Source organism: Trachypithecus francoisi, unplaced genomic scaffold (genome assembly GCF_009764315.1).
Source record: "Trachypithecus francoisi isolate TF-2019V2 unplaced genomic scaffold, Tfra_2.0 Lachesis_group9, whole genome shotgun sequence".
In the NCBI taxonomy this organism is placed as follows: domain Eukaryota; kingdom Metazoa; phylum Chordata; class Mammalia; order Primates; family Cercopithecidae; genus Trachypithecus; species Trachypithecus francoisi.
In genome coordinates, this window is record NW_022681474.1 from 24,919,497 (window position 1) to 24,945,723 (window position 26,227).

Sequence of the window (26,227 nt, forward strand, 5' to 3'; positions counted from 1 at the left end):
TCAAACTCAACAAGCAACTGAATCACCCAGGGATCATGTGGAAATGCAGATTCTGATCCAGCAGGTCAGGGGTGGGGCATTTTCAGAAGTAGATGCTGCTGCTTGAGTGGGTCTGCAGACCACACATGAAAACCAAGGTCTACAGAACAGTGTTTATGCTGTGTTTTGCCGGCACGCAGCATGTACAGTTTAGTGTATTAAGTACGTTATAATTACAGACTTACCGGCACTCATGCCTTTCCCATTATATTCTCTACACCTCTAGTTAGATTAAAATGGGAAACTTTATAGTTCATAATAATAATTCATGGCATTTACTTTACTAATTGAAGAAGGGTTTAATAATACTATGTACAAGTACCAATACAATGTACAGGATTTTTTATTTTTATTTTTTGAGGCAGGGTCTCACCGTGTTGCCCAGGCCGGAGTACAGTGGTGCGATCTTGGCTCACTGCAGCCTTGATCTCTTGTGATTCTCAAGTGATTCTCATGCCTCTGCCTCCTGAGTAGCTGGGATTATAGGCGTGTGACACCACGCCCAGCTAATTTTTGTATTTTTAGTAGAGACAGGGTTTTGCCATGCTGGCGAGGGTGATCTCGAACTCCTGGCCTCAAGTGATCTATCTGCCTGCCTTGGCCTTCCAAAGTGCTGGGATTACAGGGATGAGCCACCATGCTCAGCCCAATGTATGGGTTTATAAAGGGCTGGAAATGTAAAAGCAAATAATGTAGGAATTCCTTAGCTCAGATACTACTCTTCCCCAGTTTTTTGCCTTTCTTTCAGTTTCAAAGACATTGTTATAATAATATATGCAGAGATTGGATTAGGATATCAGCCGTGTCTTCATCCTGGTATATAAAATCTTAAAAATTCGAATCTTGATTCTGTCTCAAATCACCATTTTGATAATCACATGAGTAGCCCCAACTCACACTATCTGAATATTTTTAAGGTTCATGAATATCAAATAACCAATGAAGTTAGGAACACTATCAAAACACAAAATGTACCTTTCATATCACCATGAATATAAAAATACATAAATCAAATGTATTAAAAGCCTTATCTGATAAGCAGGAAATCAAAAGAGTTAATGCAATTCTACACAAAACACCTGATCCTTGGAATGATTCTAAGGCCTGGAAAAATCCAACTCATTATTTCACATTTATTTTCACAATATTCCAGTGAGAGAGGAAAAGCCAGGTCCATTTTTCCCACCTGAAGATGAAGAAACTAGTGTACAATGGAGCCAAGCAATATGCCTAAGATTCCTATCTAAAGTTTTCTCTGAACTAATCAAAAAGGACGATTTACAAAGACAAGACTAAACTTCTGCCATTATAATCATAGACTTTTTGTAGCCTTTATAATAAAGTAAAATTGTTTATGTATTTTTACTATTACTATTTACTTTCTTGCCCTCTTCCAAGGCATGAAATAGACATGTGTTTTTAAAAGCAGTACAGGCAGGGCACGGTGGCTCATGCCTGTAGTCTCAGCACTTTGGGGGCCGAGGTGGGTGGATCACTTGAGACCACAAGTTCGAGACCAGCCTGGGCAATATGGTGAAACCCCATCTCCACTAAAAATATAAACATCAGCCAGGTGTGGTGGTACATGCCTGTAATTCCAGCTACTCCGGAGGCTGAGGCATGAGAATTGTTTGAACCTGGGAGGCAGAGATTGCAGTGAGCCGAGATCACACCACCGCACTCCAACCTAAGTGGTACAGTGAGCCTCTGTCTCAAAAAAATAAAATTAAAATTAAAAAAAAAGGCACCACAGTGTAACGGTGAGGGCACTGGTTTGGGATCTAGAACATTCATCAGTTCTTGTAGATAGCATTTAGTTTCTTTGAGCCTCAGTTTCTGGGTCTATAAAGTGATAGAGAATAAGCCCGGGGAGAGAATGGGCTCAATTAGATCTCTACCTTGGATCTTTTATGACTCTAAAAATGGATTTACTCAGCCGGGTGTAGTGGCTCACACCTGTAATCCCAGCACTTTGGGAGGCCAAGGCAGGCAGATCACCTGAGGTCAGGAGTTCGAGACTCCCCTGACCAACATGGAGTTCAAGACTAGCCTGACCAACATGGAGAAACCCCGTCTCTACTAAAAATACAAAATTATCCAGGCATGGTGGCGCATGCCTATAATCCCCACTACTTGGAAGGCTGAGGCAGGAGAATCACTTGAACCTGGGAGGCAGAGACTGCGGCGAGCCGAGATCATGCCATTGCACCCCAGCCTAGGCAACAAGAGCAAAACTCCGTCTCAAAAAAAAAAAAAAAAAAAGGATTTACTCGAAGACATGACTCGTTGCTCTAGGAACTGCTGTAAAACATGGGCCTCAGGAAGGTGACCCAGGACACCTGTCCCAAGAAAAAGAGTCCGATCAGAGGACAGTACAACCATCACCTCGGCAGGGGCCTAATGATGGTTTAGGACACCCAGGCCTAGATGAAAGAGAAGATGCAGTGAAAATAACACTTCACAGATTCCAGATGTATTCAGGACAACATCAGCTAGAATGAGCACATGAGCTCAGGGCAGGAGGTCTTATATCTTCAACACAGTCACTGTGCTGCCTCAAAACAGTGTATCTACCGACACTGAGTAAGAAACTCCTCAGTGTGCTTTGTTTTGTTGCAAACAAAAAAAGGAATCACAGCATGATATTGGATGCTTGGACAAGCTGGGAGACCCTTGATGGAAACAGAGCTTGGGAGCGACCTTCAGGTGCCTTCAAGGGGTCCCTCCATGTTTAAATAAATCTCAAAGAGCATTAGAGTTGGACGCAACCTTGGAGATGACTCCAAACTACTCAATATACAGATAAAAGAGACCCAGAGAGCAGAAATGACTTGCCCAATTCAGTTCTCCAACATCAGGTGGGCTGGTGTACACGGAGGGCCCTGCAGGGGCCCCACCCAGAGCCTCCATCTCCCCCTGCCATGCTGTTTCCTCGCCTGGGCTCTAGAGTGTGGTGGGCATTATGAAGGGACAGTCGATTTTTCCATAGTGACAAACACCTTCTAATGCCAATTTAGAGTGTGAGCCAGCTGGCACAAAACCAAACGTGTCTTTAGGTTTTCGGTTTTGCCAAGTAAAGTGTGTAGAAAATATCATCAATAAAAGCCACAGTGCTAATGCAGTCCAGAGTCTGTTATTTACACTTTTATTAACATGTGTACAAAGCTATCTGGACTCATTCTAGGACTGTTCATTACTTTACATTAACTGAATAGGAAGAGTAGGAGCTGTCTTCTCTCCAGGCAGGAGCTGAGACAGATGTGTTTGTGGAATAAGCCTTTGGGACAGAAAGACTGTGCTGCTGAGCCCTGGACCCAGAGTCAGGCACTCACATAGTGTAACACAGGGCTGAAGGAGGACCGGCACTTAGCATTTCTTATGAGTTCTGTTGACTGTGGTGACGATGTCAACCCTAAGAATTCTTCACATTTCTTGTCCGGAGCCATGAGGCCCAGAATTAGCCCACCTCTGTTTCTTGATCTCCGCAAAGCGGAGACAAGATGGCACATTTCCGGGTTCTTTATTACAAACTTTTCCCACGCACGCCTAAAGTTTTTCCCGCGTGCGCCTAAACCCTTCCCGCGCGCACCTAAACCTTTCCCGCGCACGCAAGCCTTTCCCGCGTGCGCGCAAACATTTTTCCCGCCCAGGAAGATATGCAGCCTACGGCGCAGGCGTGATCCCGCGCCCGGAAAATTACAAACCCACGGCACATGCGCAATTGTAATTTGAGAAAATCCAGCCCCCCGTTGCCGCCTTGGCCCAACCTCTTTCTCTGCCAGCCTATATAAGGCATTGCACTGCCACCATTAAACGAGACTTGATCAGGCTATTTGTCTTGTCTCTATTTCTCGTGTTTTCTTGTCTCCTCCATTCCCACTCCCCCTTCCAGGGTCTGTTCGACTGTCCTGCAGGTCGGGACACCTGGCGCCCAAACAGGGACCTGGACACGGGGGAAAAAGTGAGGAAGAAGGCACTAAAGTCGGCCGAAAGTGAAAGTGGAAGAAATTCCTCCGGACGTTATGGGAACCTGCAGCGTTGGAACCAGAGGTAAGTAACAGTGTCTGATTATGGGACAAGAATTAAGCCAGCATCAGATTTATGTAGGGCAATTAAAAGAGGCTTTAAAAGCACGAGGAGTAAGGGTTAAAAGTAATGATTTGTTTAAGTTTTTTTGATTTTGTAAAAGATACCTGCCCTTGGTTTCCACAAGAGGGAACCATTGACATAAAGAGATGGTGTAGGGTGGGAGACTGTTTTCAAGATTATTATAGTACTTTTGGACCAGAAAAGGTTCCGGTGACAGCTTTTTCTTATTGGAACTTAATCAGAGATATAATAGATAAAAAGGAAAAAGAAAAAGATCCTGAGGTAATGGCAGTGGTTACTCAGACTGAGGAAATATTTTTTTTTTTTTGAGACGGAGTCTCGCTCTACCACCCAGGCTGGAGTGCAGTGGCCAGATCTCAGCTCACTGCAAGCTCCGCCTCCCGGGTTTACGCCATTCTCCTGCCTCAGCCTCCCGAGTAGCTGGGACTACAGGCGCCTGCCACCTCGCCCGGCTAGTTTTTTGTATTTTTTAGTAGAGACGGGGTTTCACGGTGTTAGCCAGGATGGTCTTGATCTCCTGACCTCGTGATCCACCCGTCTCGGCCTCCCAAAGTGCTGGGATTACAGGCTTGAGCCACCGCGCCCGGCCCAGACTGAGGAAATATTAAGAGGCAGCTCCCAAACCGACCTTGAAAAATCCACACCTAACAAAGAAAGAGACCTTATATCGCTACAAAGCGACGAGGAAGAGGCTGGGGTCCCCTCAATAACAAATATAGAAACATCAAATAAGGAAAAGGCCAAAAAATACCCAGTTTTACCTACAACTAATGAAAGCAAAAGTAAAAATAACCTTAACCCTTCAGAAGTAAACTGGGATAATTTAGAGGAAGGGGCAGCAAAATATCATAATTCTGACTGGCCACAAATTCTTGCTTATCCTCCTCCCTATATTAAGGGTTCTGTCCCCGCAGTCATGGCAGTAATAGACCCAAAAGAGGAGCTTACAGAAAAAATTGCACAACTTGAAGAGCAAATAAACCTCGAAGAACTACATCAGTCTTTAATCACCAGATTGCAGAAATTAAGGACAGGAAGTGAGAGCGTTCAATACCCTGGAGGAATAGAGAAACACTCTCACCCTCAGAGACCCGGACAGCATGTCCCAAAAGGAAGGGCGCTTGGTAGTAGGGATAGGGAGGATTCCTCTCCTCGAGACGTTTCTCCAGTAACTGAAACTACAGATGCGCAGGGCCGAGCCTGGAGACACCACAATGGGTTTGAATTTACTGTAATAAAAGAACTAAAAACCGCTGTCTCGCAATACGGAGCTACTGCCCCGTACACCCTGGCCATAGTCGAATCTGTGGCCAAAAATTGGCTCACTCCCATAGACTGGAATACCTTAGTGAGAGCAGTTCTTTCCGGAAGTGACCATCTGATTTGGAAGTCAGAATTTTATGAAAATTGTAGAGATACGGCCAAGAGAAACTAACAAGCCGGAAATGGTTGGGATTTTGATATGCTAACTGGCTCGGGTAACTACACAGAAACCGATGCTCAGATGCAGTACGATCCCGGACTGTTTTCTCAAATCCAAGCAGCGGCTACCAAAGCCTGGAGAAAACTTCCTGTTAAAGGGGATCCAGGAGCCTCGCTCACGGGGGTCAAACAGGGGCCTGATGAGCCCTTTGCAGACTTTGTACATAGACTTTTAACCACGGCCAGCAGAATATTTGGAAATGCCGAGGCAGGGGTGGATTATGTAAAACAGCTAGTTTACGAAAACGCTAACCCGGCTTGTCAGGCAGCAATCAGACCTTATAGAAAGAAAACAGACTTAACAGGTTACATCCGCCTCTGTTCAGACATAGGGCCCTCATATCAACAGGGCTTGGCTATGGCTGCTGCCTTTAGTGGACAAACCGTAAAAGACTTCCTCGCTAGTAAAAATAAGAATAGCAGGGGGTGCTTTAAATGTGGAAAACTGGGACACTTCGCTAGGGATTGTAAGGGAGAGCTAGCTAAGACCTTAGAGGCAAAAGCTCCAGGCCTCTGCCCTAGGTGTAAAAGAGGAAAACATTGAGCCAACGAATGTAAATCTTAAACTGACAATCAAGGAAATCCCCTAACACTTCAACAGGGAAACGGATTGAGGGGCCGGCCCCAGGCCCCGAAACAAGCTTATGGAGCGGTCAGTTTTGTACCAACCAACAACAATCCGTTTCACAACTTAGTAGAGCAACCCCAGGAAGCGCAGGATTGGACCTCTGTTCCACCTCCCACACAGTATTAACCCCTGAAATGGGACCCCAGGCCCTAAGTACGGGTATATATGGGCCCCTACCCTCAAACATGTTTGGATTAATCCTAGGGAGAAGCAGCGTCACCATGAAAGGCCTACAGGTCTTTCCGGGAATAGTTGACAGTGATTATATAGGAGAGATCAAAATCATGGCCAAGGCTATTGACATCATTATCATTCGTCGGGGGATAGAATAGCGCAGTTACTCCTGTTACCATCGCTAAAAACAGCTAATAAAGTCCAATCGCCCCTAAGGGGAAAGGGAGGATTCGGATCCTCAGACATCTACTGGGTACAGCCCATTACTAATCAAAAACCCTCTCTCACCTTGTGGCTAGACGGAAAGTTATTTACAGGACTGACAGACACAGGGGCCGATGTAACAATTATTAAACAACAAGATTGGCCCTCCAGTTGGCCCACTTCGGAGACCTTAACAAATTTACGAGGAATCGGGCAAAGTAATAACCCTAGACAAAGTTCCAAATATCTCACCTGGAGAGATCAAGAAAGTAATTCTGGTCTCATTAAGCCATTTGTTATCCCTGATTTGCCTGTTAACCTTTGGGGTAGAGATCTTCTCTCCCAAATGAGGGTCATGATGTGTAGCCCAAATGATATAGTCACTGCACAAATGTTGGCTCAGGGCTACCACCCTGGGAAAGGGTTAGGAAAAAGAGAAGATGGCATTTTACAGCCAATCCCAGCCATAGGAAAATTGGATAAAAGGGGGCTTGGAAATTTTTGACTATGGCCATTGACATGCCTGCACCCCAAAAGTTTGCTGACCCAATCACTTGGAAGTCAGATGAACCCGTTTGGGTTGATCAATGGCTACTAACCAATGAGAAGCTTGCCGCTGCCCAACAGTTAGTGCAGGAACAATTAGAGGCAGGACACATTACAGAAAGCAACTCTCCATGGAACACCCCCATATTTGTCATAAAAAAGAAATCCGGAAAGTGGAGACTCTTACAAGATTTAAGAGCAGTAAATGCTACTATGGTCCTTATGGGCACCTTACAGCCAGGGCTACCCTCTCCGGTAGCAATCCCTCAAGGATATTTTAAAATTATCATAGACCTTAAAGATTGCTTTTTTACAATTCCCCTTCATCCTACTGACCAAAAACAATTTGCCTTTAGCTTACCATCTATAAATTTTAAAGAACCAATGAAGTGATACCAATGGAAAGTGTTGCCTCAAGGTATGGCCAACAGTCCCACCTTGTGTCAAAAATATGTGGCTACAGCCATACACTCAGAGAGACATGGAAACAAATATACATTATACATTATATGGATGATATCCTCATAGCAGGAAAAATGGGAGAACAAGTTTTACAGTGTTTTACTCAACTCAAACAGGAACTAACCACAGCGGGGTTACAAATAGCTCCAGAAAAAATACAACTACAAGACCCTTATACATATTTAGGTTTTCAAATAAATGGACCTAAAATTACTAATCAAAAGGCAGTTATCCGTAAAGATAAGTTACAAACCCTCAATGATTTCCAAAAGCTCCTTGGAGACATAAATTGGCTCCGGCCATACTTAAAACTCACCACGGGAGACCTGAAACCTTTATTCGACACCCTGAGAGGTGACTCCAACCCTAAGTCCCTTAGGTCGTTATCAAAAGAAGCTCTTTTATCACTTAATAAGGTGGAGGCGGCCATTGCTGAGCAATTTGTTACCAACATAGACTATTCATAGTCATTAATCTTTTTAATCTTTAACACAACACTGACACCTACTGGTTTATTCTGGCAAAATAACCCTATTATGTGGGTCCACTTGCCTTCATCACCCAAAAAGGTATTACTCCCCTATTATGATGCCATAGCAGATCTAATCATCTTAGGTAGAGACAATAGCAAAAAATATTTTGGAATTGAACCTTTTACAATCATACAACCTTATTCTAAGCCACAAATCCATCGGTTGATGCAAAATACTGAAACGTGGCCGACTGCTTGCGCCTCTTATGCCGGTAACTTAAGATAACCATTACCCGCCAAACAAGCTTATTCAATTTTGTAAACTACATGCTTTTGTCTTCCCTCATGTCATCAGTAAAACACCTTTAGACAATGCCTTATTAGTATTCACTGATGGGTCATCCACAGGAACTGCTGCATATACCTTTGCTGACACCACTGTTAAATTCAAAACCAGCCATACTTCGGCTCAGCTAGTAGAACTGCAGGCCCTAATCACGGTGCTGTTAGCCTTCTCTGATCAGGCTCTTAATATTTATACTGACAGTGCATACTTAGTTCACTCAATACCTCTACTTGAGACAGTAGCACAAATTAATCATGTGTCACATATAGCCAAGTTATTTTTACAATGCCAACAGCTAATACATAATAGAACAACACCCTTCTTTCTTGGACACATTAGAGCTCATTCAGGATTACCAGGACCTCTATCCCAGGGCAACCAACTGGCTGATATGGCAACCAAGACGGTAGCCATAGCTACAAACACAAACCTAGCCCAAGCACAGGCTACTCATGCCTTACACCATCTTAATGCTCAAACTTTGAGACTGATGTTTAAAATAACTAGAGAACAAGCAAGACAAATAGTTAAACAATGTCAGACCTGTATAACATACCTGCCAGTCCCTCACTTAGGAATTAACCCAAGAGGACTAGTTCCCAACATGATCTGGCAAATGGATGTCACCCGTTATTCAGAATTCGGTAACTTAAAATACGTCCATGTATGTATAGATACATTTAGTGGATATATACTAGCCACCTTACAAACAGGAGAAGCTACCAAACATGTCATAGCTCATTTACTACACTGTTTTTCCATAGTTGGAAAGCCTAAACAACTAAAAACAGACAATGGTCCTGGCTATACATCCAAAGCCTTTCAAGACTTTTGTCTTAAATTACAAATAAAGCACATTACTGGAATTCCCTATAACCCTCAAGGACAAGGAATAGTTGAAAGAGCACACCTATCCTTAAAAACCACCATTGACAAAATTAAAAAGGGAGAATGGTACCCTACTAAGGGCACCCCTAGAAATATCCTTAATCACACACTTTTTATTTTAAATTTTTAAATTTGGATACCTGAACAGATCAGCAGCCGATCAATTTTGGCATTCCGAGTCCAAAAAACAATTTGCCATGGTTAAGTGGAAAGACCCCTTAGACAACACATGGCATGGTCCAGACCCAGTGTTAATCTGGGGAAGAGGCTCAGTTTGTGTTTTTTCTCAAACTCATGATGCAGCCAGATGGCTACCAGAGCGACTGGTAAGACAGGTACCTAACAATAACCAATCCAGGGAGTAATTTTCTCCCTGAGAGTACTCTTTTCCTCTATTGCAGAGATGAACTTCAACTACAAGCCCCTCTGGACCATGGTGCTGATTTGCCAAGCACTGCAGGTATATGCCGGCTTTGGTAATCCCCATGAGGCCCGTAAATATATACGACAACGATACGGTAAGCCCTGTGATTGTTATGGGGGATATGTGACCTCCCTTCCAAATACGTACATCTCAGCTGTGTCCTGCTCTGCTTACACAGCATACCTGTCTAGTGACTCTCTTAAGTGGAGGTGTGTGTCAACCCCAAGAATATTTAGCGGAGGGGATACCACAACCTGCCCTTGTGACACATTTGAGACTGCTATGCATAGTTCCTGCTACACTACTTATCTAGAATGTACCTCTGGCAACAGAACATACTACACTGCTATCTTAACAAGATCTAGAACCCCTACTATAGGGGCCAGTAGTGTCCCTACAGTTGTAGGAAATACCAATAACCTTATATCAGCTGGCTGTACTGGAATTGTAGGACAGCCTGTCTGCTGGAATATTCACCCCCCTCTTCATATCTCTGACGGAGGATGACAAGACAAGGTCCGAGAAATTAGGGTATACAAAAAACTTGAAGAGTTGCAAAGGTCCCTGTACCCGGAAATTCACTACCACCCCTTGGCCTTGCCCAAAGCCCGAGGGAAAGAGAAAATTGATGCCCAGACCTTTGACCTCCTCACTGCTACTCATAACCTGCTTAACAATTCCAACTCTAGTCTAGCTAATGACTGCTGGCTGTGTCTGCAATCAGGAGATCCCGTTCCTCTTGCCATACCCAGCAATGACTTAAATTATACATCCAATACCCCTTGCACCATAATTCCTCCCCTTAAAGTACAGCCTTTAGAATTTCCTAGTTCCTCTTGCATCTACTCCCCTCCCCTTAATAACATTTACGACCTCGATGTAGGATTCAATGAGTTCAATAATTGTTCCACCATAGTAAATATTTCCCAATCGTTGTGTGCCCCAAACAACTCGGTTTTTATATGTGGCAATAATAGGGCTTATACCTATTTACCTACTAACTGGACAGGACGCTGTGTCTTAGCCACACTTTTGCCAGACATAGACATTATCCCTGGAGATGAACCTGTACGTATCCCAGCTATAGATCACTTTTTAGGAAGAAACAAAAGGGCAATACAATTTATCCCCTTACTTGCAGGATTAGGCATAACTACTGCCCTAGCAACTGGGGCTACAGGCCTAGGGGTTTCTGTTACTCAATACACCAAATTGTCTCGCCAACTGATCTCAGATATGCAGGCCATCTCAAGTACTATACAAGATTTACAAGATCAGGTAGATTCTCTGGCAGAAGTAGTGCTCCAAAATAGCAGAGGCCTAGATTTACTAACTGCAGAACAGGGAGGCATCTGCTTGGCTTTACAGAAGTGCTGTTTCTATGCCAATAAATCTGGGATCGTCAGAGACAAAATCAGGCGTCTACAAGAAGACCTAGAAAAACGACGAAAAGAAATAACCGATAGCCCGTTTTGGACTGGGTTCCACGGACTCCTTCCCTATCTTATGCCATTCCTGGGCCCCCTGCTTTGCCTATTGCTCTTACTCTCTGTAGGACCTTTGGTCTTCGATAAGCTCATGACGTTCATTAAGCAACAGGTCGAGGCTATCCAAGCGAAACCTATACAGGTCCATTATCATCGCCTAGAGCAAGAAGATCGCGGTGGTTCATACTCACACCCGTTATGACCACCTTCCCTATGCGCTGAACTGGACAGCCAATGACGGGTAAGAGAGTGTCATCTCTCACTAACCTAAGACAGGAGGGCCGTCATAAGCTACTGCCTAATCCCATGATGGGTACCAGTGATGAGATGCATTACTCCAACGTAAGATAGGCGCAGTTCCCGAGGGACAATCTTCTAGCCATAATTATATATAAAAAAAGGGGGACCTGTCCGGAGCCATGAGGCTCGGAATTAGCCGACCTCTGTTGCTTGATCTCCGCAAAGCGGAGACAAGATGGCACATTTCTGGGTTCTTTATTACAAACCTTTCCCACACGCGCGCAAACATTTTTCCCGCCCAGGAAGATATGCAGCCTACCGCGCAGGCGCGATCCCGCGCCCGGGAAAATTACAAACCCACGGCGCATGCGCAATTGTAATTTGAGACAATCCGGCCCCCCGTCGCCGCCCTGGCCCAACCTCTTCCTCTGCCAGCCTATATAAGGCATTGCACTGCCACCATTAAGCGAGACTTGATCAGGCTATTTGTCTTGTCTCCATTTCTCGTGTTTTCTTGTCTCCTCCATTCCCACTCCCCCTTCCAGGGTCTGTTCGACTGTCCTGCAGGTCGGGACATTTCTGACCATGTGGCACACTGCTTCATGTCTATTTAAATTAGTTTATGTGGTCTGAGAATTGTTGGAGGTTCTTGTTTTCCTCCTGTCACTGGTTTCTGCCTTTATAAGAAATGTCCCATCCACTTTTTCTGCTTAAAACTGCATGGATTTTCTTCACAAACAATGCCAAAGTTGAAAGGAGCAATCTTTTATACTGGGAGTGCTGAATTCTGGGTTACTTGATACTCTATATGTACTCTGTATATTACTAAGCTGGGAGGATTTAAAAAAAAAGAGAACAGGAAAAAAAAAATTAGGATGAAATTTACAAGTTAAGACCAGCTCTACATGGAAAAAAGAAGGCCTAGGAGAAGGCACCATTTAGAAAAATTATTTGTCTTCTCAATCACCTAATTTAAAAGGACAAATCTGAGATGAAGCTGATCCTACCTAAGGCCTTAAAAACACCCTTTAGAGGGTTGGTTTAGTCCTGTTCATCTCCAAAGTAAAATATTCACTTTCTGGAACATTTACCCTTATCTACCTGTCTTCATGAGAAAGCAGCCAAATAAAATTACCCAATGAAATCCACCCAGGGTTTGGAGAGATCTACTCTCATTAAAAAACAAATTCCTTGTCATGGACACACTTGGAGAGTTATATGGTCTACAATTTATTTAAATTCAAAATTGGGGGCTGGGCACAGTGGCTTATGCCTGTAATCCTAGCACTTTGGGAGACTGAGGTGGGAGGATCACTTGAGGCCAGGAGTTTGGGACCAGCCTGGACAACGTAGTAAGACTCTGTGTCTACATAGTATTTAAAAATTAGCCGGATATGGTGGTGTGTGCCTGTAGTTCTAGCTACAAGGAAGGCTGAGGTTGGAGGATCACTTGAGCTGAGGAATTCAAGGCCATGAATGCACCACTGCACTCCAGCCTAGTTGGTAGAGACTCTGTTAAAAAATAAAAACAAACAGACAAAATTGGGGATTCTGCACCTATCAGTCACTATCAAAAGTGATAATAAGTTATTTCCTAAAGGCCTCAATAATAACTTACATGTTAAAAGGAGAATTTAAAATTTCACAAGAAAGTTTCAGATTGAAAATTCCCAGCCCACAAGGTCTTCCTTCTATTGCTGGCCCCTGCTCACTTCCCTGTGACCTCTCAAACCAGAGGTGGGCAAAGGACATAGATGACGACAAAACAGAATGGACCCAGGAAGCAGCCTGAGTGTTAGGGTGATCCATCTCAACAGCAATGGGCTGAAGTCAGGGCTTTGAGTCCTCCCTCCAACTCACCCTTCCCACATCCCTTACTCTGTTATCTGATTATCTGCAAAGAAAGACAGCTGGACTTAATGGTCTCTAAGCTTCCTGCTCATTCTTCTAATTATTATTCTGCTGTCAGTTTGTAGAGACTTAGGAAATGGACGATGATTTACTATTAGTTTATGGGAAAAAATCTAATAAACATGCACAAACTGCAAAAATTCACTTTCTTCATTGGCTATTCCTTTTCTTCTATATATTTGATAGTTTCATATTATAAATTATGAAATGATTTAAAGTCACCTGTTCTAAGTAAAAATACTGACACCATAACCCATCCCAAAAGAAGAACAGCCAAAATCAACTTTGGGAAAATCTGTCTCTTATTGAATAAATTAAACTGGTTTCAACCTTTTAGGAAAAAAATGTCTCTTATTGAATAAATTAAGCTAGTTTCAAACTCTGAGCATTCTTCTTCGTTGAGATATGACTCACATACCATACGACTCACCTATTTAAAGTATACAATTCAATAGTTTTTAATGTTTTCACCAAATCATGCAACCATGATCACAATCATTTTTACAGCATTTTCATGACTCCAAAAACAAACGCTGAACCTATCTGCAATCACTCCCATTCCTTCCCCTATCTCCCAGCCTAGAGAGGCCTCTGATCTTTGTGTCTATATATCTGCCCATTCTGGACATTTCACATGGATGTAACCATACAGTACACAGGTGTTTGTGATTGGTCCCAACACTGATCTTGCAAGTGCCCTAGACACAGTCATCCACCATGAGGTGATGCACTGTGCCAGCTGCAGCCCCCGGGCTGTCTCTGGATGAGTGAGGTGACCTGGCAAGTGCTCTCTACTCAGGCCAGCACGCATACACAATTGCAGTGGACACATCACAGCCAATAAATGTTGCTTCTAAGTTTGTTCCTAGCATAGTCAGGGAGCTAGAGAAAAACGAACAGTTGGACAAACATTCAAGTTCTAGGGCAAAGCTGTGTGGTGCAGGGCAAGTAAGAGTATGACAATTTACTTCATTTTTGCCTATTGTGCAACTTGGTGAATAAATGTACTTTTCCCATAGCCAAATACCTTTCCTATCTTACACTATCCTAGCTCAGACCTCAAAAGCTGTGTTTGAAGCTCTGGTGCTCAGTCCTCTCTACAGCAAATAAAGGAAGGTAATGAGAGATGAAGCTCCCTCTTTAATGCCTTTTTATATTTATACCTGGAAATTTATTGTCCTTTCCCTTAAGAAAAGGATTAATGATGCTGTCCTTTCCCCCTTCCTCTAAACGTCTGTGTTGAAGATGTTTATTTCCGCAGTCGGAGATCTAGGATTAGTGGAGCCCCCAGAAGGGGGAAGGAAACATAAATGTCAATTTAATTAGCTCATTCTTACTGCCAATCTTTTATCTCTCTCATAAAAGTGTCCTCATTTAATAACAGTTACTTTTCCCTGTATTTTTCCAACAACCAAGCATTTTGCATATTTAATTCTCTTGAACTAATCACGTAAGTCTTGTATAATTTTTGTTTTTTTTTTCATTTTGATAGTCGTTTGTATACATTCTGCTAAAAATCATGTATGAAAAGTCTTTATTTTTAGTTGAAGGATGGGCCATTTAAACTTTGCCATGCTCAAATGTGTAAAGCCACCCTCGTATATGGGAACATGTCAATACCATGCAGAAGAACTCACGTGATAGCCATCTCCTCATGGTGGCACAGTAATAGATTCAGAGACCTGACAGCTAGGGGGCCTCAGAGAGCACTGTGTCCCACTCCTCATGTTACGGATGAGGAAACTGAGACCCACCCGGGGTGAGTGAGTGTCTCATGGTCACAGCATCAGTTACTGAAGATCCAAGACTCAACCAGGCCTTCTAACTTCCTGGAAATATTCTTTTCCCCAACCTGGCTACCTGTTTCATGGACTTGAAACCTGGAAACCAATCACTGCCCTGCTGACAGCGCAGGATTACGATTACATGCCTCGAATCACACGGCCCAGGAGACAGGAGCAACTTGCCTGGAGAAGGCTGCTTTCTGGGTCTGCGGCTGACATACCTGAGTGAGCACAGATGGTCCTCTGACCTCACCAGAGAGTTAAAGACCAACGTGTGAACTTGAACATCATCATCAAGGATTTATTAAATGCCCACTGTGTTCAAAGCCCTGTGTTAAGCTCTTGGGGAATTTCAAAGAAAGTCTAAGCTGTGATCTCAAGCAAAGAATAGCTTTCATTATAGAAGGGAGCAAGACACAGTGCAATTTAACACTTATCAATAATGAAACAACTTATCAGAAAAAAAATATAAAAATGAAAGGCAATGACCAACAGAGAAAGCAGCAGAGTTGCAGAAACTTCACAGAGTGCCATGAGATCATCTTTTAAAATCTCAGGTTGCTGTTTGACGATGATTAAAATACCAGGGACCTGTCCCCAAGGCTCACGGTAAACAAAGCATTTAACCTGGAGAGAAGCAACCAGTGGCAAGGATGACTGGCTGTCAGATCTCTGTCAAAAGCCACAAGGCAAAACCCAAAGCAGGTCTGAGGCAGGAAACACAGGCTAACAGGAAGCCTGGGGTCCCAGGTGGGGGCAGGTGGTGGTAGGAACAGTAATTTGCTCAGCTCATAAAAAGGACCTGAAACAGTGCAAGAAATGCCTGATGACCCTGATGGGCTGTGAGGGAGCTTCCCCCAGTCTATCAAGAGGTTGTCCAATCAGAGAGGGGCCTCCCTTGGGTCTCAGCCTCTGTGCATCTTTGAGCGGGAGTTTCCTTCCAGGGCAGCCAACCTGTGAGGACAAACGGAGCAAACCCAACAGGCAACAACTGGTGATGAAGGAATGAGAGTGCTTGGGCATTCGAGGAGCAAGCACGGGGGTGATGGTGTAGTTTGAGGGTTAAGAGTTGGACCAAGGAGGAGTCCCACAAGCACGTCTGTGCCAATCCTCCCACAGCTGGACCTCTGCTCCTGATCTCATCCAGAGTTGTGACCCAGGATGCCCAATGCAGGCCACAAACCTCACTGGGTATCCCACCACCAGGGCCAGTCAACAGGTCAAAAACTCAACTGTATCTTCCTTTCTATCCGCCTGCAACCCCAAACTTCCCTCCCTCCGTGACCCGCATCCCTGCTCGCTCAGCCTCTCAGGTCCCACTGCCTCTGTGGCTCTCGTCCTTTGCCACTGGCCACCGAACCTGTGAGTTTACTTCTCTCAATGTCTTTTGATGCTGCTCCATGCTTTACACAGTGGGTGACAGAGGCTTGGCTCACTGGGATTTCACAGCCTCCTGATTTTCTTATCTCCCTTCTATGCATTCTATAAATTACAATGCAGTTATCTTTAGAAAATACAGACCTCAGCTGGGTGCAGTGGCTCACACCTGTAATCCCAGTACTTTGGGGAGGCTAAGGTGGGTGGATCGCTTGAGCCCAGGAGTTCGAGACCAGCCTGGGCAACATGGCAAAACCTTGTGTCTACAAAAAAAAAAAAAAAAAAAATACAAAAATTAGCTGGGCATAGTGGCAATTACCTGTAGTCCCAGGTACTCAGGGGGCTGAAGTGGCAGGACTGACTGAGCCCAGGAGTTGGGAGGCTGCAGTGAGCCGAGACTGTGCCACTGTACTCCAGTCTGGGCAACACAGTGAAACTCTGTCTCAAAAAAAAAAAAAAAAAAAGAAGAAAGAAAAAGAAAAAAGAACAGACAACACAGATTTCATGACATTGCCATTCCCCCGAGCAAAACCCACAGGGCTGCTCGCTGGCAGCAGAATCGGCCCAGCGTCCCTGGTGTCTTTGTGTCTCTTGCTATTTTAACATCTTTATTTCCCACCATTCTGCCACCATCCAAATACCTTCACATTTCATAGGCTCTCCTGCCTTCTGCTGGGGCCCAGAGGGTTCAATTCTCTTCAAAGTCCCCATTAGCCCTCACTCACTTTCTTCCACAAGTAAGTGGAAGTATTTACTTATTTATTTTTCATATTTTTAGAGATGGTGTCTCACTATGTTGTCCAGGCTGGTCTCGAACTCCTGGGCTCAAGAGATCCTCCTGCACTGACCACCTGAGTAGCTGGGATTACAGGTGTGGTCACCGCCCTGACTGCAAACATTTCTTAAGTGTCTGCTGAGCTGAGCATTGTGCTAAACCGGGGACAGGCAGCCAGGAAACACAAACACTGCTCCTGCCCTCAGGCAGCTTAAAGTCAAAGTGAGAAATCTACAAGTGAAAGTTTCAAAGGGTAGACTTGATATTCTAGAGATTAAGGGAGAATTCCTGCTACCCCACTTCAAGTTTAGTATACACTGAAGGTCTTAAGACTTTAGAATTTTATTTCTAAACTTGAAATAAGAACATCAAAAGTTTAAAATGTTAGCTCTTAAAATTAATTATTTTAAAATTAGAATTCTCTGTTACAAACACAAAGAAGAAAGGGCATCAGATGTGAATAATGAGGGATTCTAATTCAGGAGACACAGTAGGGGAAAAGTAAACCTGATATTATCCTCCACAGTGAACAAGAGGCCTCACTTTCAAATGTGCGGTCTATTTAGGTTTAACAGCATCAGCTCCCTCCCGCATAACTTTTTGGTTTCTGGGAGGCAACCCTCTCTGGCAGCTACTAAATGTAACTGAAGCCTCTATTTGACTTCCCAGGGCTGTTTAATGTTCTTCATGAAAATCTGTACCCTCTGTTTCCAATCTCTCTGGGTCTGAGCATAAGAGACAATCAAATAAGCATAAGAGACTAGAAAAAGGGGTGCAGATTTTCATGAAGAACATTACAAATCAAGATGCTGGGTTTCTGCAAATCTCGTTAGCATCTAATATAGAATCTGGTACATAATAGTTTTTAAAGAAAGTGATGCTTCACCTTTCTTTCTTCTCTCTGCACTCCCTAAAACGTCTAGCACAGAGCCTGACATGTGGTAGGTACAAATAAATACTTTGATTTGATAATTATGCACGAAATCCCAGACCTAAGGGTGATCAGGGATTAAGGATGCAGAGGTAATGGCAGACATAGAACTGCACAGAAGAGGCCTCCCAGGCAGCATTCATCCTGAAACACACCTTTAAAGTATGACGATGGATATCATGCTGGTCAAACAATGATCAGAACCCTGATTCAACACTGAATCAACCCTGAGCACATTACAAACCAATCATGCAATTTAAAAATGCCCTAATGAATTGGAAAAAGTTCTGTATCTAGAAGCACTGGTTACACATGTGCACGAGCACGCGCGCACACACACACAGAGGTTTACGTATATATGTTACATGGTACTGCTATTACCAATGAATATTCTAGAACTGTTCTTTGAATTTGTCTTTAACAACAAGGAAAAGTCATTTTTAAAGATATTCCAGAAATCAAAACCAGAGGAAAGATACAAATGTTTACTGAGAAAGCAGGAATGTTTTCATTTTCCATTTCATTACCCTTTTCATTTATCTTAAAAACTTTTTAAGAAGTTTAAGTTCACCAGTAGGGGTCAATTGCATAGGTTACTTAACTATGTTCTACTTTAAACAGAGTGGTCTCCACGGACCAATACCTACGTTTTTCAGGTGTAGCAAAAAGGTGGTCACACAAACAAGACAAGTCGGGACCATTTACTCACTCGGCTGAATGGAAAGGTCTGAATACAAAATAAACCAGATGATGGAGCCCCTAATCACCACATTGATTTAGAGTCGCTTGTCCAAAATGCAAGCAGTTTGGAAAAATAAATACAGCAGGCAATGCCTGGTCTCCTTTTGCTATCCAGTGTCCTCCAAAACACCATGAGAGCCTAGGTCACTGATGCTACTTTCCAAGTCAGTTGGGAAAGAGTACTCAAAAAGCAGCTCACATTGATAAGCTCAGAAAAAGAGCTGGTTTTTTCTGATATACGCAGTCTTCAGTAACCAGCACCCAGGAGTGACAGAGGCGGCCGGTGGGAGATTCTACTCAGCAAAGGCACATTAGCAAGCTCCGGGAGAGGAAACCAAGGTTGCTTTTAGTCATTTGGTGCCAAATGATACCTGTTACTTGGACGGGGCATGAGGATTGAACTGTCTGGGCAGTAACAATGTGCCAGGCAGCTGGAGTCCCAGGTCCTGGCCCCTGCCCGTCTTCTGCCTGAATCCCTGCAGTACACAGGGGCCTGCAAGGTGACCCTGGAGCCAGAGCTGTCACAATTGCCCTCCTTTCTTCCAAGCCAAGTAGCCAATAGACTGGGATACAGGCCCAGATTTATGATCCTGTTTTCAGTTGGAACTCAGGGTCCCTGACCCTGCTGAAGAATTTTAGGAGGTACAGACACTGGGAAAGAAATACAGGACGGAGGAGGGAAGAAAAGTATACCTCTGGAGTACTCAAGTGACTGAATACACACTTTTCCTCTTCTTCTTTTTTTATAGAAGGGCGCATACAGTTTTTTTTTAAATAGAAATACAGTCGCTAAAGAGAAAGCAGCAATTTAAATGCCAAAAGCAGCAGGCAGAGCTAAGGAAAGGAGGAGTGTTCGAATGATTCATCACACTCACACCACTCTCCCCAACAGGGAGCTCTCATGTGAAGAGTTTAACGGACTTGCCAATTAGTTACTTGTGAATCATCCTCCACTTGCCTAATTTCCCTTCAAAGTTTGTACTCAGCAATTTGCACTGACTTCAGTATCAACTTACGTAGTTTTCTTTGTAGGGTGAAAAAAAGGGAAGAAAAACCACTTCATGTCTTTGCATTTCAGCAACTAAATTGGTCATTTGAGGAAATTTTAAAAACTACTTTTCTTTGCTGCAGTGCAGAACTCAGAACATAATGGGTTCATTTTGGATCTCATTTGACAGAGTTGATTATGACAAGAAATAGAAAGACTTCATTTCAATACTTTGAGATATCTAACAAGACAAGATGCATGGGCCCTCAAAAGTCAGTTTCTGTGAAATGCCAGTGAAATTGTTTTACTAAAACAACACCCAGCCAAACAAAAAAAGGATGTGGACAGAAGGAGGAAAACACTGGTATTCAGCTTTTCTTAAGGCAGAGGAGATTTTCTTAAGACACTGAAGGTATCTGCTGTTAATTCCTTTAAAAAAAAAGCACCTAGTTCATTTTCATGTGGCCTCTTTAAATTTAGTAATGATTCTGAAATGATACAGAATTATTAATTTTAATTTCAGAGAAATGCTTTTTACTATTCTAATAACTATGTTAAAAGCTAATTATTTTTACAGCAGTAAACTTCAAGTCCATAATTGTGATCTAAGTTCTCTCTTAAAAATTAAGCCCCAAGGCCAGGTGCACTGGCTCATGCTCTGGGAGGATGGCTTGAGGCCAGGAGTTGGAGAGCAGCTTGGGTAACATAGTGAGACTCCATCTCTACCAAAAAAAAAAAAAAAAAAAAAAAAAATTAGCTGGGCATAGTGGTGCACACCTGTAGTCCTAGCTACTCTGGAGGCTGAGGTGGGAGGATCACTTGAGTCCAGCAGTTTGAGGCTGCAGTGAGTTAGGATCACACAACTATACTCCAGCCTAGGCAACAGAGCAAGACCTTGTCTCAAGAAAAAAAAGGAAATGCCCTAATAGGAGTGTTGGCTCCCATGCAGTTTTAATAGCAAATGAGCAACCACATCCTTCCTGTCCCACTAGCCAGCCCTCAGCTCTTCTGTGTACACAGAGCCTCAAGCTCAGGGTCTGGACCTCCATGCAAACCACAACCTCAGGCTATCGTGAGACAGTGTCACTGGCAGCCTGGTCAGCACTGCTTTCTCCAAACATGGCAGCCTCTCTCATGCCTCAGCAAACATGTGAGAAATTCCTGGAAATTTTCGGCAATGGTACAGAGAGGGCAGTGGGAGCACAGATCTTTAGCGAAGTGTGCTAACTATCTCAGTTTGCCTCAGGGACCCTATTCTTCAGAGGAAAACACAGGATAAGCTGTATCAGCACTCAATTCGTAGTCACCCAAGGTGGCAATATGTCACTTAATGCAGGATGAATTCAGATCTTAAATTGAGGGCAAATTAGGACTAGATTTGAAGGGACTTATGTCAGTATATGTTGAGCATCCCTTATGTGAAATGCCTGGAGCCGGTCGTATTTCAGATTTTTTTCAGATTTCAGAATATCTGCATAGATAATGAGGTATCTCGGGGATGGGACCCAAATCTAAACACAAAATTTATCTATTTCATATGCACCTTATACACATAGCCTGAAGGTAATTCTATACAATATTTTAAATAATTGTGTACATGAAACAAAGGCTGTGTTGAGCACGTAACTGTGGAATTTTCCACTTGTGGCATCATGTTGATTAGAAAATATCCGATTTTGAAGCATTTTGGATTTCAGATTTTCTGATGGGGATGTTCAACCTGTCCCTTAGATTTCCGCTTTTAAGAAAATCCTTAGCCATTTACGAATCTGGCTCACTATATGAAACTTGGGTAACCAATGTCAAATCCTTTCTTAGAAAAAAATGATCATGGCTCAACAGTTATTTAAAGAGTTAAAACAGATGTTCAAAAGTTAGAATGAAGGACCAGGCCAGAGTGGGGAGGAGGGCAGCAGTGCACATTTTTACGTGGTGGGAACCAAGATGAAGAGGAAGACGCACCACAGGACACACCCAGGATGCTGGGTTCCTGGTGCTGACCACAGTGCCATGGTCATTTCACAGTCCAGCACTGCAGTGCACAAAGGGTGCCCTTTGACAAAAATGCTGTGGCAAGAGTCTGACCAACTTGAAAAGCAGCAAATCAGCAAGATAAAGATAGTCCTGAGAGTCCCAAGTGGCCTCTACAAAGATAGAAAGCATGCACACTCACACAGGCTACTGACATGTCTGACAGCAGAAATTAACAGGCGGCTCTGCTAGCAGAATCTTTCCACCTGGAAATGAGAGTATTCTATAAAACCCTCACATGCTCAGTCTCCTTCCAAAGAACAATAATATATTCTCCTACTGACTTTTATACCAATATCATATGTATAGAGGTCCCCAATCAGGAGAACACTTTACTTCAGCATGAACATTAACAACTTATTACACAAAATGAAAATTACTATTATATAATTTTATTGACAAAAATATAGATCCTAATTTATAGAGCAAAAGGCATGGCAAAACCCATTTCCTACTGGAAGCAAATGTTACAAAAGCAACTCACCTGGAAATCTTGATCATCAATTCCAAACCTCTCCCGCAGGTTACGGAAGACCATCGGGCAGTATTCCTTAAACTTGAAATGGCTCGGCATGTTTTCTCTGAAACAGTCACAGCGTGGAATAAAGCTCAGAGAGAGTCAATCAGACTTGCATCTGCCACCACTGAGTTCCACATGTAACCAAAGAAAGGTTCGGAGTTCACTGTCTACCAAAGGGACAGGTGTGCTTCCTAGAACCAGGTACAACCCGCAGGAAGATCCAGGAGACATGGGGGCTAGACGGCTGTCTGTCTGTCTCCTTTGTCACAGGCAAGCTTGGACTATGTGACCTCTTTAAATCCTGGCCACACACTGCAGCCATTCCTCAAAGAACAAGAGGTGGGGAAGGAAGGGGGCCAGGCAGGGGGAGCAGTGAAAGAACAGCACAGCGGCAGGACAGTGAGTTAGGAAGAGGTAGCGGAGCAAGCCACCAGCACGGCCCCCATGTTCCCTCTCAGCTACTGCCGAGGAAAGCAGGGCCACTCCCTCACCCCCCTAAAAGGCTTATTTTATATAAATGCCACATTCTAAATTTGCATAGAGAAAATTCCCTCAAAGTCAGCCTCTAAACACTGTTATGAGAAAAACCAACACATCAGCTTCACATAAGGACAATGGCTCCCTGAAGAAATTTCATAATTGGCCTGGCACGGTGGCTTACACCGCTCATTTGTAATCCCATCACTTTGGGAGACTGAGGTGGAAGGATTACTTGAGACCAGGAGTTTGAGGCTAGTCTGGGGAACACAGTGAGACCCCTGTCTTTACAAGAAGTGTTTTAAAAAATCAGCTGGGCATGGTAACCTGCACCTGTAGTCCCAGCTACTAGGAAGGCTCAGGAAGGAGGACTGCGAGAGCGCAGGAATTTGAGACTGCAGTGAGATATAATTTCGCCGCTGTACACCAGCCTGAGCAACAGAGCAAGATTCTGTTTCAAAAAAAATTTCATAATGATCCTCACATGGGAGTGATTTGAGGTTCACCCTAATCATTCAGAACTGTATCCCTCTTTTTGTTCCCACGGAACGAGACACGCATATAAATTATACATATACACAAACCCTTCCCTTATCATACTTTGCACACTGAACTATAGCAGTTTGTGTATGTGTCAGTTGTTGTACTCTGAGCCCCTTGAGGGCAGGGCCAAGTCTTCTATATCATTGCATTTCTAGCTCTCAATGGACCACCTAACATATAATAGGTGCTTCATAATGATGTCTAAAACGACATTCAAATGAAGGAGAAATGTTCTCAATGCCCAACATGGCATCTAATTGTGCCTTATGAAAATGTACCTTCGGTCTTTATTGTTCTATGATGGAGTCATTGCTGTTCATAAATCATCATTTTCAAAGTTCTGTGTACAAGAGCAGAGGTTCATAACTGATAAAAAATCCAAGCAATTTACAGCTTCAAAAATTTGAATTATAATGAGAATATCACTTTCAACGTATAAGATATTCATAGAGAACAATATGCCATATGGCAAAGGATATTATCCCAGAGAGCCTGCTGTTGCTTCTCTAAAAATGACAGATGGTTATGTTTATCACAGGATTAACTTCATCAGCAAAACTTTACTCCCACCCATTGAAAAATTATGTGATTACAGAAATTCACAAAACTTGTACTCCTAGCAGCCACGCTAGTCTTATGAAAGGTCATACTTGCACTTACTTGTTAAAAAGGTGATTGTCCACCTTTATTTTTGAATAGGCTTTGAAGTCATCTGGCATCAACATAACAGGGATTTGAACATGGCTCAGTTCATTTATCTAGAAAAATATAAAATAAATAGCAAGGGTTATTACTATCCAGGTGAGGATGACTTGACTTGAATGTGTACCTTGGGGAAAAAAACATGGTGGACACAGGAAGTTCTCTTCCCACCCACCCACCCACCCTCCGCCATCATAACCTCTCTTCCTGCCTTCCTCATTCCCACTTCTTATGTCTGTCTGATGCTGGGTCCATGGTGGCCGTCGGACGGCAGTGGTGAGGGAGATTCAATCCTCATGCCGCCTGTCCCTGCTTCTTGCCCATCCACTCTCCCTACTTTCCCTCCAGAAACTCATCCCACAGCCCCTTGGTCACATATCCAGGACAACTTCCCTCTGTAAAGAAAATGTAATCTGAGAAAGCAAGCTTTTAAATTTTTCATGTAAATATTTGTTGGATTAATGGACATGATTTATGTATTGAACTCCAAGAACAACACTCATCTGTGTGCTCTTTACTTCCCTTACAGGAACTAAGTTTAAAAATAAAGACTGGGGTGGGGCATGAATTAACCAAAAGAAGAACCTCCATTCAGGGAAGAAGGAAGACATGTGGCCCCAGGACTGCAAGAGGAGGTGGGTTGGACATGAGTCAAGAACAAAAGCAAAGGTGTGCTTCCAAAGGACAAAGGGTAAGATCAAGTTCCAGTGAATGACAGGGATGGCTTTGGACACATGATTTTGAAAAACCTGAACTTTCTCTTGGTTAACTATTTTTGCGTGTTGACTTTCCTTGTTGCTAGCAATAAAAACCATGTCAAAGATTTATGCTTCCAGTAGGATAGAAGGCAGGCACGCTGAAGGATTCTCAGTTACAAAAACAAAACAAGCAAACAACAAAAGAATGAGCTGCTTGATAGAGCAGAGTTTTTTTTGTTTTTTGTTTTTTTAAATCACATTGCTGGGTTCACAGACAGTAGAGGGAATCTCCAAGACACCTTTCTTCCCCTAAAGTGCGTTTAACCCACATGGAGTGTGGGGACCATTAAGCAAGCCTGAAAGGAGGGACTCCCTGAGGATAACTGCCAGTTTCAACACTTATTTGGGCCAAAGGAAAGCTGGGAGCTCAACCAAAGGCTTCAACATTAACCTGAGATCCTTGAAGGAAGCCTTTGAAAGTGGCCCCAACACCTGGCAGAAGTAAATGCAAATGATCTCTAGAGGAGAGCGCCCCCTGCCAGGCCTCCAGGCTTCCCACAGATGGAGATCAATCAAACACGAGCTCACAGAGATAGCAACGACTGATTAATACTCTCAAGACTTTAGTTACTAAGATGATCAGATAGAGAATTTTTTAAGCTGTGAGAAATGTATACGGAAATAGAAGATGAACAAAAGATGATTATATTTGAAAAAATAATGACGATTCAGAATTTTCCACAACGACAGTTATAAATCTGTAGATACAGTTGGGCAGTGACTCATATATGTAATCCCAACAATTTGGGAGGCTGAGGCAGGCGGACTGCTTGAGCCCAGGATTTTGAGACCAGCCAAGGCAAAAGACTTTGTCTCTAAAAAATAAAAAAATAACAAAAATTAGCTGGGCGTGGGGGTGTGCAACTGTAGTCCCAGCTACTTGCGGGGGTGAGGAAGGAAGATCACTTGAATCCAGGATTTCGAGGCTGCAGTGAGCTGTGATTGTACCACTGCACTCCAGCCTGGGTGACAGAGTGGAGCCATGTCTGTTAAACAAAAATCAAAAAAAAAAAGCAGACTATTCAAAGCAATATATAAGTAAGAATATTCAAAGCACACCTAGATATGCTGTAGTTAAACTAAAGAAGGCCAAATGCAAAAAGAAAGGAATGGTGGCCAGAGAGCAAAGGCAAACACAACAGAGGAATGATAGTGACAGCTGACAGCTAGCTTCTCAAACCCACTGA

The 26,227-nt window shown here is 43.3% G+C and overlaps 1 protein-coding gene across 3 annotated transcripts in view; it reads right to left on the bottom strand.

Moving 5' to 3' along the window:
• Positions 1–26,227, bottom strand: part of PIP4K2A (phosphatidylinositol-5-phosphate 4-kinase type 2 alpha) — a 184,832-nt gene that overhangs the window by 54,753 nt on the left and 103,852 nt on the right. For all 3 annotated transcript variants that reach the window (XM_033209312.1, XM_033209313.1, XM_033209311.1), the window contains exons 2-3: positions 24,241–24,338; positions 22,525–22,621 (exon numbers count right to left, since the gene is read on the bottom strand). In XM_033209312.1, the coding sequence (XP_033065203.1) occupies positions 22,525–22,621; positions 24,241–24,338 (195 nt within the window). The remainder of the gene's footprint in view (positions 1–22,524; positions 22,622–24,240; positions 24,339–26,227) is intronic.